Source organism: Serinus canaria, chromosome 2 (assembly GCF_022539315.1).
Source record: "Serinus canaria isolate serCan28SL12 chromosome 2, serCan2020, whole genome shotgun sequence".
Classification (NCBI taxonomy): Eukaryota; Metazoa; Chordata; class Aves; order Passeriformes; family Fringillidae; genus Serinus; species Serinus canaria.
The window spans coordinates 16,199,233-16,217,145 of NC_066315.1; the positions used below are offsets into that span (position 1 = coordinate 16,199,233).

Below are 17,913 nucleotides of genomic sequence, written 5' to 3' on the forward strand. Positions count from 1 at the left end.
GCCATAGGTAACACCACAGGGTGTGAAACCAGGGATGGTATCCCTGATGAGATTACATTGGAACTAAGTAAATGAGGAAAATGTTTTATTATTCCATATTTAATTTTCAGAGGATTATGTGACACTTCTGATTAACAGACATTGTTACCCTGACTGCAAAGTCTTCTGTTTTTCTTTGGCTTCCCTACTGCCTCCTTGAAAGCAAGGGCTGCTGTAATTAAAGACTTTATTTGTTATATAAATGTAACCATAAAACATGTGGAGTTCCTATCTTCCAGAGCTACCAGACCAAGCAAATAAAGACAAAATTTCTGCAAGTGTTCTCAAGTGACCTATTCTGTTTAATCTTGTTTCCTTTCTTCCTAACCAGTCTCCTCAAAAACCTCTCCATGTCAGGGGCCAATAGTTGAACAAAGGCAATGTGAAGCAGAAAGGAGAGGCTGGCCAGGAACCACTGGAAGGGAGAAGCTGGGACACTGCTGGACTCTGAACACTGGCAAGTCTCCAAGTCTGCACAAAAATGAGCAACCTATGGGTGAAAACAGCATGGGAAGGTGATTTGAGCAACAGGGTGTCATTCACTCCCTCTTCACTACAAGAAGGAGCCATCACCACCCCTGGCCTTTCACTTCCCTGAATTTAGCAGGGACCTGTTGTGTTATCCCTGTGTCAGGTAACACATTCCAGCGTGTAGTCCTTGACTACCTCTTGTGCTTCCCCTTCACAGTGTCACTGAATGTAGCTCCTGAATTTGTGGTCTCCAGAAATCATCTTCTGAAAGTGGTATTAAAAAGCTGCCTACACTTGAGAGTCTGTTGGAGTCCAGCAAGTGCCAAGACAGGTGTGGTTGCAGTGTCTGTGTATTGCTGACAAGGTGGTTGCACTTTTAATCCTGAACCTCCTTCACGTTTACCTACTTTGTACCAGAGGGGTGAGTGGTGGCTGGTGTTAACTCTTCTGCCACTGGCAGAATGTGGTGCATTTATACATTTGGTGATTGTTATTGTCTGTGCAATCCAATTTAAGTACCCCCAGTGAGAGACTCATGTTTAGATTTTCTGCAGGAACTCCTGGGTCACTCCTAGTACACTAATTTGTCTGTCACAAAGTGTAAGTGGAAGACACAAGAGGCCAGATTCCAAATCTGAGTGAGCTCTGCAGGGAGCCAGTGCTACTGCTCTGCTCCCCTCTCAGCTCCACTTAGAGCAGTGGTAACTTGGCTTGGGCTCATGAGCCTCATGCAAAATCCTTATGGGTCCTCACGGTTCCAGTGCTTAGGACTGATGATTCTTTCTTCTCTTTTAGCATCTTGTGAATAACTTAGAATTTTTCATGCTAATGCAACTCCCTTTCTTCCTGGTAAATTGCCTCATTTTGTGCTATTGGAAAGTGCTTAGTCTGGATTGCTTCACTGTGAGTACCTAATGGCTGCTGCTGCTTTCTCTATCATGTGCTTGGGACAAGGGTGAAATATCAGCAGAGAGCTGACACCACTTCAATCCCTAAAGGAGTGATAGTAGGAACTCCTCCTGTAGTTAGCCTCAAATGACTTTCATCTGTACCACTTGAGCACACGGGATTGTTCCTGCAGTTTAACTGCGGGGCACAGATGAGACGACGGTGGATGAACACAATAACCATGCAGTGCTAGTGAAGTTAGTTAGAAAAGTTTCATTTTTACTTTAACAGTATCAGAGTTTTACCTCTTGTCTTTCCATGCCTGGGAAATCAGGAATGCCTTTGCTCTCAAGACCTTGTAATCTAATGCCAGGTCTTGCTGACTTTTACAGTTGAACCTTAGTGCCTCATTTCATGTGTGGTCCCTTTTACTTCTGTAACACTCCTCACAATGGGGTTGGCAGCTCTTACCCTGGAATCAAGCTGATTACTTCTCTGGGCTCAGGGTCTGGCTTTGAGATAAGATGCAATCAGGAAAGATGATAAATATTTCAGCAAGTAATCAAATGTGTGAGAGCTGTCTGGTTATTATCTTTGGATTAGGATCTGAGATTAGTATCTGGGAGCAAACTTCAATACAAATGCATCAGAGTCCCATCAAACGTGGTCGTAAATACGTGTGGCTGATAAATCTATTGACTTTTTGTCTAAATTATTTCATGGAAATTGTGGGACTGCATTAGATGGCCCTGCCCTTTGCTGTTCAGCTGTCCTTATAGCATTTCATTTCTTTTACACCTACAGTGTGGTCATGATAAATCTTCTACATGTTTTTAAGTAATTTCCCAAGTGCTCTCAAAATGGAGGCAGCAATTCATTGCTGTTACTTAAGGCAATTATTAATGAAATCTACAAAAGAGTGTTTTGGACTAATTAACCTTAGTTAACCTTAAGCCTTGAAAGATTTTCTAGTGTTGCTCAGCAGCCTGTGAGCTGCCAGTTGTACATTTGTACATTCGGAGCTGTCAAAAGTTCACAAACCCTGTGGAGTGAGCTCTGTCTGCTTTACTGATTTCAGCTCACACAAAGGCACAGCACTGTACAGCTCAACTTGTAAATGGCGTATCTTGGGGGTTTTTGTTATTATATTTCTGTGTAATACTTTCCAAACTCTACTTTATTGTATCTTGCAGTTAAAAAACCACCTGGATATTCCTTTTCTTTTTTTTTTTTTTCCTCTTTTTTTGGACTATCTCTAAGCCCTTAGCCTTGCATGTTTTTGTAATGTGTAAGACTCAGAGGCTTCAGAAGACTTGTGCAGCTGGTAGCTTTTTGATGATTTCATTTCACAATTCTTTGAAAATAAATGTGGGCACTAAGGGGAACAATGAGTAAAATGTCAGTTGTACAAAATATAAATGATCTGCTCTAGAAAAATACAAACACTTCTGTCAGTTAAATTATACCTGTGCATCATACTACTTTAGCAGAGTATAAAAAGTAAAGTCTGATGGATGTCTGGTAAGGACACAAATGTTTTGTTCCAAGGAAATATCATAAATCCTTTATACTTTAACTTTCAGTGAATGTTTTAAAGACTGAAATGGGGATGGGGATATGTCCAGGTGTCCTTTGAACCTTGTGAGAAGATTAAAGTGAACGGTATAAAGCTGAAATGACACTACTGACATACATGGAGATAAATGCATGGGATGGAGATTTACAAAAGAGGAACAGCAGGTTCACAGGAATGGCAAGACTGCCATGCATGGGAAATAGGGGAAATGAACATTTGCAACTTTCTCCAAGTGGGAAAACTGGTTGCGTGGTATCTCTTTAAATATCTTCTTTCACAAAAAGTAAAATCTTATTTATTTATCTCAAGTAAAATATTCATTGCTCTGCTGGAAGAAAAAGGAGAGCCATGATGACTTGAAAGAGTATAGCCAGTTACAATCAGCATCTAAGGTCTTCATGAAGAAGTGAAATACTGAGTGCTAGAAAGGGATAATCAGTTTTATACATTTTCAAATTAATACAAAATGCTACTCTCCCACTTTTGCTGTACAGCCTGGGTTTTAGAGTGTCAAGAAAGTATTTGACATTTACAAGAGACTGCAGGCACTATACAAATCATTTTTATCCATTTATGCATTTTAACCACCACGCTGAGTGAATTGTTGGCTCTGCGCAATTAGTCTCTATGCTTCTTGACAATATAACCACAGATTTTCACAAATTCTATTAATAATGCAAGGTGGAAGCTCTGTTCTCCAAGTCTGCTATTTTGCTTCTAGAAAAACATTTTATTTCTTACAAACCTGATATAAATAGGCCAGCTGACAAGTATCCCAAAAGAACAGAATATGCTTGGAATAGTGAGATTTGAACTGACATATTTTTGGCAAAAAAAAAAAAGTTACACAAGCTGTATTTGTCTGAAAAATTAAAAATAGGAGCCTTTGTCATAATGGCAGGAGAGGCCAGGTTGAGTCATGATTGATGTCACTTGCAAGAATACTTTAAGCTTAGAAAATGACATCAGAATCATCAGAACTTGGTAAGATTTAGAGCGGTTCCTGAGGCCAGGGTGCTGGGGATTCAGGAAGATGCTTTGTGGATGATACACAGCCAGATAACATCTGAATAGAAGCCAGGAGTTACGGTACTTTCAGATTACATTTCTGAATGATGGGTATAATTTGTTTTAATAACATTCATTTTAAGTTAAATGCATGTTTTTGGTTTTTTAGATTTGATGCAACACCCCATTTCAGGCTGGCAGAGCAGTCTGTCACTGCCTGACCTCTCCCCTTATTCACTTACATGACAAGTTTCCAAGAGCAGTCAGGAGTGCTTTCCTTATTACCACAAGTCTGCAAATACAGCAGGATCTCTTTCCATTTACTCTTCTCCAGTTTTAGTGTTCAATTCCTGCTGACTTTACTACGGAGCATTTATAAGTCAGACTGTTACAGCACATATGTATGTTAGAAGTATTTCTTTTAGCTCCCAGGCTAAAACTAAACTTTGTCTGTCTGTCTGCTACTGCTGGTGTTAAAATGGAAGTAACAAAACAGAAAAGGCGCTTGGATTTGGCTTTATTAAAGATAAGCAATAAATCATGTGGAGCCCAGGTCACAGAGAGGCTGAGCAGAGCTTCTGCTATGAGGAGTAGCGAACCTCTCAGGAAAAGTTTCTTGCATTTCTCCTTTGATTTGCCTCATACATCAAGTCTTTGCTCCTTAAAGTAATTTTAGTGTGAAAATCAGCGTATTTAAGCTAAGTACACAATACTACTTCTGATCTGGTTAGGTCTGTTTTGCTTTGGCATAGCTTTTAAACATGAAGAGAAAGTAAACTGCAAATCACATTTCTAAGCAGACTTGTGCTTGCATTTAGAAGCAGCATGTTTTGTTCTTAAAAATGAGAGATATTAGAGAAAAAAAGAGTTTTACAGTTGCTTGGCTGCATGCCTTTCACAATATGCATAATCAGTTTTCATAACTAAAATGAGTTCGTTCCAGGAAAATAATAAGTTCATCCTGCAAGCAGCTCCGTGGGTGAAGCGTGCGTGTGTGTGTCAGCTAAGAGCTGCCGTTATCTGCCGTTTCGATTTGCACGTTGTGCTCGTTCCTGTTCTGTTTGAAGAGCCAAGTGGTGGATGAATTATTCCTGGTATTCCTGACTTTTACTTCAAGCCAATAAACACCTGTGTGCGACTGGTCTGCCAGAGCCATTCCATGAAACATCTGGGCATGCTCCAGCCCTGGGGCTACTGGCGTTCAAAACAGTTTTCCCTGATCCTGCCGCTCACTGCAGCTGCAGCCGGGCCTGATTACATGCAGGAATTGGATTGGGAATCCCATTGCTCCCATGCACCCAACTCTCCTGGTGGCATAAAAGGCAGAAAAAGGACAAGGGCTCTGGTGGATTATGCTGGTGGTGAGGCAGAGGGAACTGTGCGAGATCCCTTTGGGCAGAGGGAGTTTTCCGTGACCTCCTGTGCTGTGTAGCGCGCAGAAAGGACCCGTGCGGGAGGACGAATCACGGCACAGTAACCGGGAATGTGCTCTGTACAACCTGTGCTCTTGCAGCTGTTGGAAGGACACAGTGAATGAAGCAGACAACTGCAGAGAAGAGAACATGTTTTCATGATTAAGGCATGAGTGCAGCTCTGGGGAACCAAGTCATATCCTTGCCTTTGCCACAGATTTCCTGTGTGATACGAGTCCCTTTGCACACATGGTTGTTAGTTCTGTTTTTCGTGGTGCATGGTATGGAGGAGTGTAATTTGTAGAAGTGCCACTGCAAACTGTAGGCAGTGGGAGCTGTGCTGAACACTGAGAAAGCAGGCAGCCTACATCCCAACAAGGCAGGCAAGCAAAGTGGAGGGAGGGATTACAAAGATAAATCTTCGTGACTTCAATTTCTGTGTTGAAGAACAGCTTGTAGGGGTTTGTCCTTCTTAAACTTGTCCTTTCCTGTACTTAAAATAAGAGCATATTTATAGTTAAATACAGGTGCAGTATTGTGAGCAATTGCTGAGTTTCAGATACATCTGCTAAGATGAAAAGTAGTAAAGTTACTGTTTAGCACTTATCTATCCTTCTCTTTCTTCTTTATCTTTTTAAATGGAAATGTTATTGCATCACTGAGCAGTTACTGAAGAAGTCCCTATTAAAGCAATATTGTGAATACTAGTATGCTTTTACCAGCCATATGCAAAGTTAGAGATTCAGTAACCTGTGTTTTCTCATAAAGTGCAAAACAAAAGCTTAACAGTACAGCTAAAAGGAATAAAGAGTACACTGTTCTGCTGATAAAAGTTTAAAAGGACAGTAGGACACTTTATAAGAAGATACTTCTTGAAATTAACGGTTACTCTTCTGCTTATACACAAAATAAAGCATGATGGTTTGTATTGTGGATCTTATGCATCATTACATTTTCATTGCACGAAAAAATGAATTTTGTATGGAAGCCATCCTTCTATCTAGATTGGCAAAGGCAAATGTGAAATGGAGCAATGATAACAAGAAAGCATATAACTTCACAGAGTTCTGTAGTATAGTTTTGTCAGCTTAAGTATTCTCATTCATTAAGAATAATGCTGTAATTCAGTGCCAAGGACAATTACAATTTGCTCTTTAGGAGTGCCACTTATTTTGCATATTCACCATATTTTATTGGAAAATTCTTCAATTCCCCCACTAGTTAATCACAGATTTTTAAAACAATACATTTGGGAGTGCCTGTTTTATGTAACTGGAAGAGGTATGCTCCATTCCACCAGAGGTGTTAGTTACAGGTGACTGGAAAATTGCAGGATTTTTTTTTTTACTTTAGTAATCAGAAACACTACATACTACAAACTACATCCTACTACTACTTCCATGCTACAATGGAAATCCAACTATTTTCTAAATTTTCTTTCTTTGAGATGTAACCTATATTTTTGTTGGAACACAGATTATACACTCAGGATGTACACAAGGCACCAAAAGTGAAATTCAGGCAATCCAAATCAACAAAAGTGATTCAGAAAATCTCTGCTTTACTGACTGTAAAATCTGAATTCACTTGGCTCCATTGTTTTGCTCCTGTCAGTCTGCTAAGTCCAAAGCTCAGGTTTCTGTAAGTACATCGAACTCTCAATTTCTATCTTCAGGTTCTTTTAACCCCACTTAAAGACAAGTCTGGACTTGGTTCCTTGAGGCAGTCCAGATATCTGAGCACACCTACCACTTACTGACACCACTGGCTGCTTCCAGGATGGATCTCACTCATGTCCTGGGCTCCCAGGTGCTTGGCAATTGCCTGTGACCTTGTGGAGTTGTCCGGTAAAGTGCTGAGTTACAGAGGAGATGAGTTCCTGCATGCCTCAGAGTCCCTGCCTGACTGTGCAAAGCTTAGCCTGTTTTATAGAAGAAAATCCCACTGGACTGGGACTGGGGCTCCATGAGGAGCCTTGGGAGAGTGCCTTAGGGCCCTGCAGCCATGCAGGTACCCCCAGGCTCCAAAAAGAAGTAGAGGGATTCAAAAACCCCTCCACACTCACCATTCCTGTTTGGCAGAGTAAAGAGCTGAGTACAGCATGTCTGTGTGTGCAGTGCAGCATGTTCACAGAATGTGAAAGCTGTAAAATGTTCTGGTATGTATTTGAATATGGTTTGCTCTCAGTCTCAAACACAGCATACCCAACTATCACCAAAAGCGGACATCACCTGATCATCCTTTACACTTACCAGTGTAGTAGACAACATCAAGTATTTCTAATTACTGCATTCTACTTCTACAGAGAATAAAATAAAGCTGGGTTTAACTGTAAAGTTTCAATAGAGTGAGATTGCAAACAATTTACCCCCCTGAAGATTCTACTCAATCCTTCCCCATGTGGAGTATTTAATTCCAGTTTAGCTTACTTTAAACTGAACGGAATTTTTGTACCAAATTAGGACAACTAAGTCCTTCCACGCAGAAAACTACTGAGCTCACTAAATATTTATCTGTCTTGGTGCCAAACCATACAGTAATCATACTGAGGATATGGATGGAAGAAAGGTTGCTCTGCACAGTAATTCCATATAGGAATCACTATTGATTACAGCAAAGTTACTTTATGGGTAGTGGTAAATTATGAGGTTTCTCTTGTAAGTGAGAACATTGATTTACATGAGTAATGCAAAGGCTCACACGTAAACTGAACTCAAACTTTAACTGTCAGCCGTAACACATCTATTTATACCACAGATCTGTGCTTAGCTACTTATATTTAATTACAATCAGTTGTGGTGCCTCCATTTTCTGTGCTTACCCAGAGAATCACATTTCTGAGGTCAAATGGAATGACAGTTATACTGCAGTTATTTGAAAACATGCTTAGTTGTACATTCTGCCTGTATTTGAGGACTGAATTTCTGCAGAAGAGAGAGGATGAGTATGATTCATCAATCCTTCTTTACATGAATAAAATTTCACACACATCAGTTTTAGTCAGGGCACAGCTGTGCTGCACAACACGGTGCTGTGGAGAGATACCCTGAGCAGCTCAAAAGGAGCCAGCTCGGGTAACTGGAAGCAGTTTAACCACATTGCTTAATGCTGCACACTGTCTAATTTACCCTGGTTTTTAGCAAAGTAAATTAGCTTTGACAAAGCACTGCACAAATAGACTACCCTCTCCCAGTCCATGAGCCAGCTTTGGCACTGATTTCTACATCGGACTTACTGTGCAGTACAGCACAGCACAGCTTGTAGTAGATGCAGAAGACTGCTTGCATAAAAATGTGCAGATTCAGATCCTCAAATTTTATTCCACACATACTCATTTTAATGGCATAAAACATTTTTAATTCTTAAATGTCACTGCTTAAAATTCAGTGGTATTACTGAACCAGAACATCAAAAGACTACAATAAATGAATCACTAAAAAACATCAGTTTAGGCTTGCCACGGTCAAATATGCTTTTATTGTTTATTTTATTTATTTACTGACAGCAGTAGCAAACTGCTAATTGATAGTAGATTTATTCAGACTCTTAAGCCTAATTAGTACTCACCCCATCCTTATTTCCAGTGTGAAAGGCTTTAACAAAATCCTAACAGATCACAAGCCTTTCACACTGAAATCTCAGAAGAAAAATGTCATTAATAACTAAAGTATGTTTTAGAATGTCACAGGACCTAGTTTTTTTTTTTTATCATTCTGGAAAAATGAAGTTTTATTGTCTGCTTTCTGACAGTACGTTAATAGATCAAATCTTTCACCCCATGAAATCAATGACAGAAATCCATCGATGACCATAGGTGCAGATACTAAAGTCTCACCATATACAATTTTCCAGAAGGGCAGAATCTCTTTTCATCTCTCAAAAATTATTTCAAACTTCTTAGTAAGACAGTCTTTTGGCATCATAATCAGCAACCTTTTCAATACCACAGGAGGACATGATAACTTGATATTCCAGGAAAAAATGATGTCCAAACTATTCAATGTTATTCTTCCCAAATCTAAACACAGTACATATACATGCATTTTGAAGAAGTGGCCTGCTTCAGCCCCCAAATTTTACATTCAGAGTTGAAGGCTTGCTGAAAGTCAACAGCTCTTGTAATAAGCTAAAATATTAATTTATGCATAAATTGGATAGAAAACTAAGAGTTTTAAAAACTAGATAGTTTTAATCTCTATTTCTGCTTGAGCTAAAATATAAAAACCTAAGAGTTGCATGCAACTCCTTCTACAATAAAATACCGAACTACCTAACTGTGGCAGAGCTCCAGATCCTCCAGAAGAGCCTTAATGATCCTAAAATTTAAATTAAAATACTTGAATGTATACCATTATTACCAGAAAAAGAAATGGAAAAAATCAGAGGAAAAATGTACCCATATGGAGGACTCTAATATCCATGGCACAGATCTTGAGAACAATACCAGAAAATTGGCTGAATTAACTGTATCAGAATGTACACTATGCAAGGAGACATGTATATGCAACACACATTTCTGCTTCTCTCAATAAAAATAATTTTGATAAAAAGGCAGCTTTCCTCTCCAGATTGAAGTTCTACTGTAAAAGGATTTGGAACAGAGCTATAATCACTGTTCTCATCCATGCAGGACTTCATTTTCATCCAAGGTGAGTGAAGATGTCATATTCATCAAACATATTCTGTGGACTTAGAACTGTTTTTTTATTTTGCTTTGTTTAATAGCTCACACAGTGCAATCACTATGAAGCAGAAATTTAGATAAATACATTATTTTTCTACCAGGCACTGGATTAATGCTCAACCTTGCAACATCCAACTGTTGCTCCATATTAATTTTACAGCCAATTGCTGCTCAAACCCTGTAGCGATTTGGCTTTATTCTGATCTGCACTCCTCTCCCAATTTCACATTTTCCCATATAATATTACTGTACCACCATAAATGATAGAAGCAGTCTTTTCAAAACCAGTGATTGCTCCAAGGTGCTTGAATTTCTGCCTTGAAATGACCTACAAAGAAGAGAAAACGCCCTGATGTCAGTCTTGGCTTTCTTTCTGGTTATATAACAGGGGAAAAATGATCCTTTTTTTTTTTTTTTGCTTTTATTTTTATGTTAGTTTTGTAAAAACTATGCAGGGAATTATCCAGAATTACTATTGATGATTACCTAAGGAGTGAAATGGGGCTACCACAGTAAGAACGGGGAGCTGAATAACTGGGAAGTATTTTAACCTTCTCTCTAACTATGTAGTGAAATTTTGTGTTCATATTTGCACCTCGTGCGAGAATCTGCTCTTTGAGAAACAGTCAAACTCTATCTCCCCATTAATATCCCCACATTACAGTCCAAAATGCTTTCCACCAATAACTCTCATTTTTTCTCTAGGAAAAGAAATTCAGAACTGGAGACTACTTATGACATTCTATTTCTAATTTTAAAACAATCTCCTTTTCACACTCCCACCACAAAACAAACAGCCCAATCCTTTTTTCTTTTTTCTCCTTGAAAAAGGAGGCAATTTATAGAAACTACTAAGAAAGCAAAAGGCATTTGTGCACGTCAATAGCATTCACTTGCAAAGGTTTTATGTTTGAAAGCTAAAAATGCTGTTTTATGTTTGAAAGCTAAAAACACTGTCCGCTGTGTACAAGACATGCTGTCTGCAGTATCGCTTTTAATATCAAATTATTGTAAATGTCTAGCACCACAAGCTGAACCTATAACCAAGAAGTGTAGCTAGCAGTTTTTCTGCATGCATTTAAAAATAATTCTCTATTTTTACTTGCCCGAAAGTTGAATTCCTTTCAAAATTGCAAAGGTGCAAAGTGTTTCTAGATATACCCAACTTAGAACAATTTACAGGGTTATCACTTAGTCCATTACACTTGGCACGCAAGTTTTGGATACATATTCTTGCTTTGATTTTGATTTTGTTTTGTTCTGCTTTGTTTTGTTACAATTTAATTTCTACTACTTTGGAGAAAAGTATCACTGCTAAAGTTCATTAATTTCTCTAGTGTAAATTAAAATGCCTGATTTACACTGGAGCCTTAAAAGGCTGCTATATCCTTCTGACTGCTGCACAGAAACTGTATTAAATTTGTAGTTATAATCTCCTCACAAAACCAATTCAGCTCACCAATGAGCAAGTTTTAAAAGACACAAGTAGTTTCCATTGATACTGAACTGCTAAACTAGTAAGTTCAGAACAATCAACTACTTATCAGAAATGTATTTTATCTGCACATGAAAAGGCATAGATATTATTTCTCCCTGGAAAAATATAGGCAAAATTTTTTCAGGGAAGGATCACTCATAAAAATAAAGAGAATTAGCCATTAATGCTTTCTGTGTGTAAGGGTTGTACCAGTACATGAACAAATTAGGGTGTCTCATTGAGTCAGTATTTTAGTGACTTCACCTGTAAATACCAGCATTTTAAAACAATTCCAAATTTATTCATATACTTAGAAAAACCTGCTTCAGAATAGCTTTCTCCAAAGCTTTCTCCTTCAGTATTATTAGGCACACATATCTTTTTGCAAAAATTTCAAGGCAGAATATTACATGAAAAGGGAATTTAGGCTGATGATGCAAAAAAGATAATTTAGGGATTAGAAAGTAAAATCTTTGAATGTAATTATTCCCTTCTGAAGTATTACAAACCCAGGAAAAAACAACCTAAGTTTCACTGAAGTGACATACCACCATCTTAAGGCCCCTGATAACCTGACCTGGCTTTTTTCCAATGCTACACAGAAAACAAATTAATGAATTTGCTGCATCTTTCAAAATCACAGTCTTCTAACCTAGTATTCCAAATATTACTGTGACACAGTTACAGTCACCTAGGTATTACACCAGACTGATAATTTCTTTCAAATTATACTCACAAATCTTCCAAAATTCTGGGTAGTAATAAACAGAAATCAACAAAAGGGAATAAATGGCCACCTACAAATAGAGGGAAGTCTAGTAACACAGTTCACATTCTGAAATATTATATTTTTTATTGATAGAAACTGATTAAATCACATTCAATCTTGGACTGTAAAGCATGAATCCTATCTGGAAGCCATTTCTAAAACAGAGCAGCAGAATCTCTGTTATTGTCATTGTTCAGAAAATAACTGTGCAAATATTGTCAATCTATCACTGATTAACCAAAATGTTGTCCTTCCTTATTTTCTTTGAAGACTTTTGAGTAACTCTTTCTTTGCCAGACACCCATGCACACCCTTGCACACCTCTGCCCCTTGCATGAAGCCCCATTTGAAAAGTGTCCTTTTCTGTTTCTTAATTTCTAGGTCCAAGAGAGTGTATTACACAATGTCCAAGCCTGAAAAATCCTCACTGCAAATAATCTGTCATTCTTTGAAGTAGCATTTACTCACTAAACAAGATGCAAGTAGGGGAACACAACACAGAAAGCAGAGATTGGGTGAAAAAGCAGTAGTCCTTTTCTTTCTAAACATTAGGTTTTAAACATTGTTTTCCATAGATTCTTGCTTAAAGAAAAGACATAAACAATTCATCATGTCCTCTGCTTCATTTTGCATTCTAATGTACATCCCCCCTTGAGCTGAAACCCTGCCTTTCCACAAAGCACTACTCCCCAGTTAAAAAAAACCCCAAACACGCACAAAAACCAAACCACAACAACAAACAACAGATTACCAGCAATTAAGATGCATAAAAATGCTTGTAAAGAACTCCAGGAACCTAAATGGTGCCTGGTACTGATACAAAATGAAATAAAAGCATTGTTAAACCCTTTACATCAAAACAGTAGGACTTCAGGATTTTTTGTGAATGCAAAAAATACATAAATTTTGCAAGAAAGGCAAGATACTGAAAAATAAAAGAAAATTGATGAATATTATATTGTTTTCTGCTGATTTTCAGCCTGTCTGACAAACTGCCCATGAAGCTGATCAGCTAAACTGCTATTTAACAGGAGGACTAGCTAGTTTGATTGACCTTTTTTATTTTACGTAACCCTCTACAATTTTTTTAAAATGGGTGTTACTGTTCTGCTTCAACAGTAATAATTTACACCCTCCTCTATAATAATGTGAGGAAAAATATACATGAAAAATTGCTTGCACATTCTGGCTGCAACTTTTAGATTGTAAAAAAATTTCCACTTGCCTTACTCTCCATGTTAACAAATTCTTCATATTCCCCATTTCTTTGTGCCAGTAAGAAATGATCTCATCTTTTGTTACTGGCAAACATCTCACCTACTGTTTTATAAAATGTCTTTTGCATTCAAAATGTAAAAATATCAGAGAAAAAACCATTCCTACATAAATGTACTACTACTAGTTTACAGAATTAGCCAAACATGGTGCAAATGTCATCTCTGGGTGGATGCAGTTCCTGAGTGACCTGGTTTTGAGAACACATTGTAGCTTTATTGCCTGCAATTTTTTTTTTTTTTTTACACACTGATTTTGGGACACCAAGAGAGTGCTTTCATATTTCTTTAAGTAATTACTTAATGTTTTAGCTTTTAGGCAAAATTTTCTTCCAAGATATCCATTTATATTCTTGTGTTAGGTAAATGAGGGAGTACCTAAGTCGTTATTTTTTAGTGATAACTGATGTAAGAAAGCAAGATTCCTTGTCATCCAGCAAGAAATGCCTGAGTGTAACCAAGGGAATAAGCCAGAGCTCAAATACCAATGCAGTAACTGCAGTAATGACTTGCTACAGCTGATACATGTCTGAAAACATGCAAAAAAACTACAGAGCACAGAGACTGAAAGCAGGAACAGAAATTGTTCATGTCAATTCATTATTTTCAAGACCACAACCCTCAATGAAATAAGTTTCAAATTTAATATTAGATTCAAAAACTTCTTTGTAAAAGGGGAAGAGGATGGGGACCAAAACATAGAGACCACATGCTATAAATATTTCTTTTGTTTAAAAGAGTAATTGGATTTTATGAGGGCAAACTGCAATATTATATGCTCAAATCCTGTAGAAAGCTGCAAACTCATCAGCTGAAAATAAAAGTAATGGATTAAAAATTGGTTGATTTATTCAATTACAAGGTGACAACAATCCCCAAATGTGAAAACCAAATGTAATCCTAGAATGTAGTAGCTGAGGAGCCTCCAAAAGAGATGAAGGTTATTAATGCCATTGTAGTGGAACTTGGTGAAAGACTCTTTAGAAACAGTGTTGAATCTATTTTATAAAAAAAGCTTTATAAAAAAAGGAACACAGGGCAATAAGGGATACTAAGATGGTCTAAGAAATTAAGAATTTGCAGTCTGAGTCTAGAGGAACTGAACTGGTTTAACCAAAGTTAAATCTAGGAGAAAATATTCTAACTCGGAATATGGGTGTACAATCTGTGAAGAAAAAGTAGCTGTTGAAAAGAAGGTAAAGAACCAACATTTGGACAAGAAAAAATACACAAAAACTAGTCATACAAATTTAGGCTTTAAATTAAATCAGATGGTTTCTAGGCTTCAGAAGAGTTAGAACAATCTTCCAGGAGAAATGCTACCCTACAAACTCAGCATTTGCCAGCCACAAAGACACAAGTGGGAAACCTCTGGCTCTTGAGCATTCAAAGGCATTGCTTCTCATACCAGATCCCAGCAGCATTCCTCACTGCTGGCTTGCAGAATCTGCTCTGCTTTTTCATTTTCTGACTTACCTGTTCCACAGAAAGTTCACCGGTAACTAAACCTGAGCTAGTTACCAAAGCTCCTTTTATAGCCAGTGGAGATGCACAGCCTTTGAGGGCACACCATCCCATTTATCTCTGCCATTGAAATGTCTTTTCTTCTTGCAGTTCAGAGGAAGAGAATGATCTCATTTAGGAATTCTATTTCTTACTCCACCGACTTCTTGCTTAAAATACTCAGCTCTGTGTGAAAACTCACTGTCTTCACTCCCCACCACCCATGGCAGGGATACTTTTATTCCCTTTCACATTTTGTTTCTTGCACCTTCTGCCCTCAAAATCAATTTTTAAAGAGTCATCACTTCAGTAAAATGAAGAGATTTAATCCCTTCTGGAAATGCATTCATACATAGCATTCACACATTTACAGAAAAGAAATTGCATTAAGTCTTTAACCAGTCTTTTAAATAAAAAAAAAATCTCTTTCAGTTTTACCTAATAAAATTAGTAATTTTGTATCTTCTCTAACTTACACAAGTAAAGCAAGAAAAGCCAATGCTATTCTTAAACCATTACTGTGCAGACTGCATGTACTTCTACATAGCTACTGCTTGAAAGTTTTGGTAAGTAAAATGTATATGGACAATCATCTCCATGCAAAAAAGTGTATATTAATCCCATACCTTTATTCTTTGAGATACAACCCACATACATCCCCATGACCTTCCTCACTATTAGAAGTTTCTTACCCAGCTGATTTCTCAGTCGGTAAAAGAACTCTTGGCTGTGTTGGCTCTGTGGTTTTGGAAGCTGGGTACTTCTGCTGGACTGTCCTCAAAAGGATTGTTTTCCTGTGCCTTCATCAGGACACACAGACTAGTGCTGACCAGAGCTTCCCAGCTTCAGTCAGTGTACAGCAGGCAGCCACACCTTCCTCAGCCAAATCTAAATCAAACGTTTATCATCTGATAGGGATTTTGATGGAGACAAATAGCAGAACTGGAGAGGTAATTTACAAGTGGGAAGCCAGAGAATATAATTCTTTTTGGCTCAGTGGTATAAAAGAAGAGACAATACATGATGAGTTCAGTAGGAACTTTGTAACAAAAATTTATCCAGAGGGATGGCTCATTCAACAACACATGGACTGATAATAGAATTTGGGGAATAGTGCAGATTTCCATTTTGTATTTGGGGCTGTCTATTTGTACATGTACAGTCCTGTGTTGTCCTCAGTATGTGAAAGGAGTTTATTCACTAGCACTGCCCGTACCTATTTCTTTCACTTCCTTCAACAAACACAAATTATACACTACATTTCCTTTAATAAGCGTTTCAAGCACGGTCTGTCACACTGCCTCGAGAACTAGAAGTGGTCAATCTTAACCTTTATTAATCAAAGCTGTTTTCCTGTAACCTCTGACCACCAGGGAAAGGTTTAAGCTGTACTGGCTAAAATTCAAGCTAAAAAGAAGTTCGGTGGTCTTCCTTTAACCTCTGGCGCAAGGTAGCACTAGTTACTGCATTATTTAACTCTACGCCGAGGGCACACAGCCCACTCGACGAGTTCAAATGTCGTTCCCCTTCCCTTCGGAGGAGGAATGCCGGCCGGGGCCGCGGCTGTTCCCGCTGTCCCGGTAACGCCGGCCCGTCCCCACGGCAACGCCGCCGGCCATGGCGGGGCGCGGCGCGGCCGGCGCGGGCCGAGGTGAGGGCCGAGCATCGGGCGGGCTGTGTGCGAACCCCGGGCTCCGTCTGTCCCCGCTCCGGGCCCTCGGCTCCCGGCTCCCTCCCGCTCCCAGCCCAGACCCTGCCCCGCGCTCCCAACACGGCCGAACCCGCCCCGGGCCCGCCGCGCTCGGGCGGCCCTCGTGCTCCCCTCAGCCCCCGGGCTGGGCCCTGTGTCCGCCATTCGGGGAGAGCGCGGGGGCCGCGTCGGTCCGCCTGCTCTGGGAGGGGGCTTTGGACAGGAGAATCCTTTTGCTACAGCCTTAACAGCGGCCTCCTGCTGTCGGCTGCCAGAATTTCTAATAGTAGCGGGAAATAACCAGTGTTTGCACCTGATTTCCCCATTTCTTTAAAATTTGCAGTTGTCTTCATCAAGTCCCCCTTCCCCTCTTCACGTATTTAAATGAGTTGAAAGAACTATTCGTTCCTAGATAGGTTCATTTCAAATCATAGCAGGCACAGCCGTTTTGGGCATTTGAGAGCTCGGTTTGTGACAGGGTCTCGTTTCCAAGGTGGGCTCCGGTGACATTGCGAGCGCTCTTTGATTAGTCTTTAACCAACAGTTCTTCACACTATTCCTCTTTAAAGGTCCTGCAGGTGCCTTTGTGGATGCCTCTCCAGTGCCTCATTGCTCTTGATCTGAGGTGATGTATTATTATGTGGGGCTGGTAGGGCTTGCTTTGGTCTTTTTAGAAATGATAAGCAGTTCCTTCTTCTTTCAGAAGAAGCTTTTTAGAAATTACTGCTGTCTTTTCTCCTTCTTTTCATTTTGGCTCCCTTCTTCCTCTTGGGTGGGTTTTGTTTAGACCCTTACATGTGTTAAGTAGTGACCAGAGCTCTTACATTGATTTTGAAAGAGACTGGTGTCTGGCAGGCATAACTCCACAAATCGTTTTCCTAAGAGTTGAAAAATCCAGGGAAATTTTGACTTGGCACATTTTTAATAGATGAAGCTCATAAAGCTCAGGCAGCCAGGTCACGTTATTTTCTGTGCCTTTTAGACATCTGCCATACTGCACACGAAGCTCATATTTACTTGATTGTTTCCCATAAACCATAAATTCTTTTCAGTGGAACTGCACAGGGTACAATTAACTGATGGTTATTGCCTGCAAAATCCTGTCTAAGATCTTGATCATCT

General features: G+C 39.1%; 1 protein-coding gene across 1 annotated transcript in view; it reads left to right on the plus strand.

Annotated features, from left to right (window-relative positions):
- Positions 1-16,645: 16,645 nt before the first annotated feature.
- ODAD2 (outer dynein arm docking complex subunit 2) overlaps positions 16,646-17,913 on the plus strand; it is a 68,163-nt gene continuing 66,895 nt past the window's right edge. Inside the window, exons 1-2 of the mRNA XM_050970501.1 lie at positions 16,646-16,752; positions 17,270-17,306. Of these exons, the coding sequence (XP_050826458.1) occupies positions 16,646-16,752; positions 17,270-17,306 (144 nt within the window). The remainder of the gene's footprint in view (positions 16,753-17,269; positions 17,307-17,913) is intronic.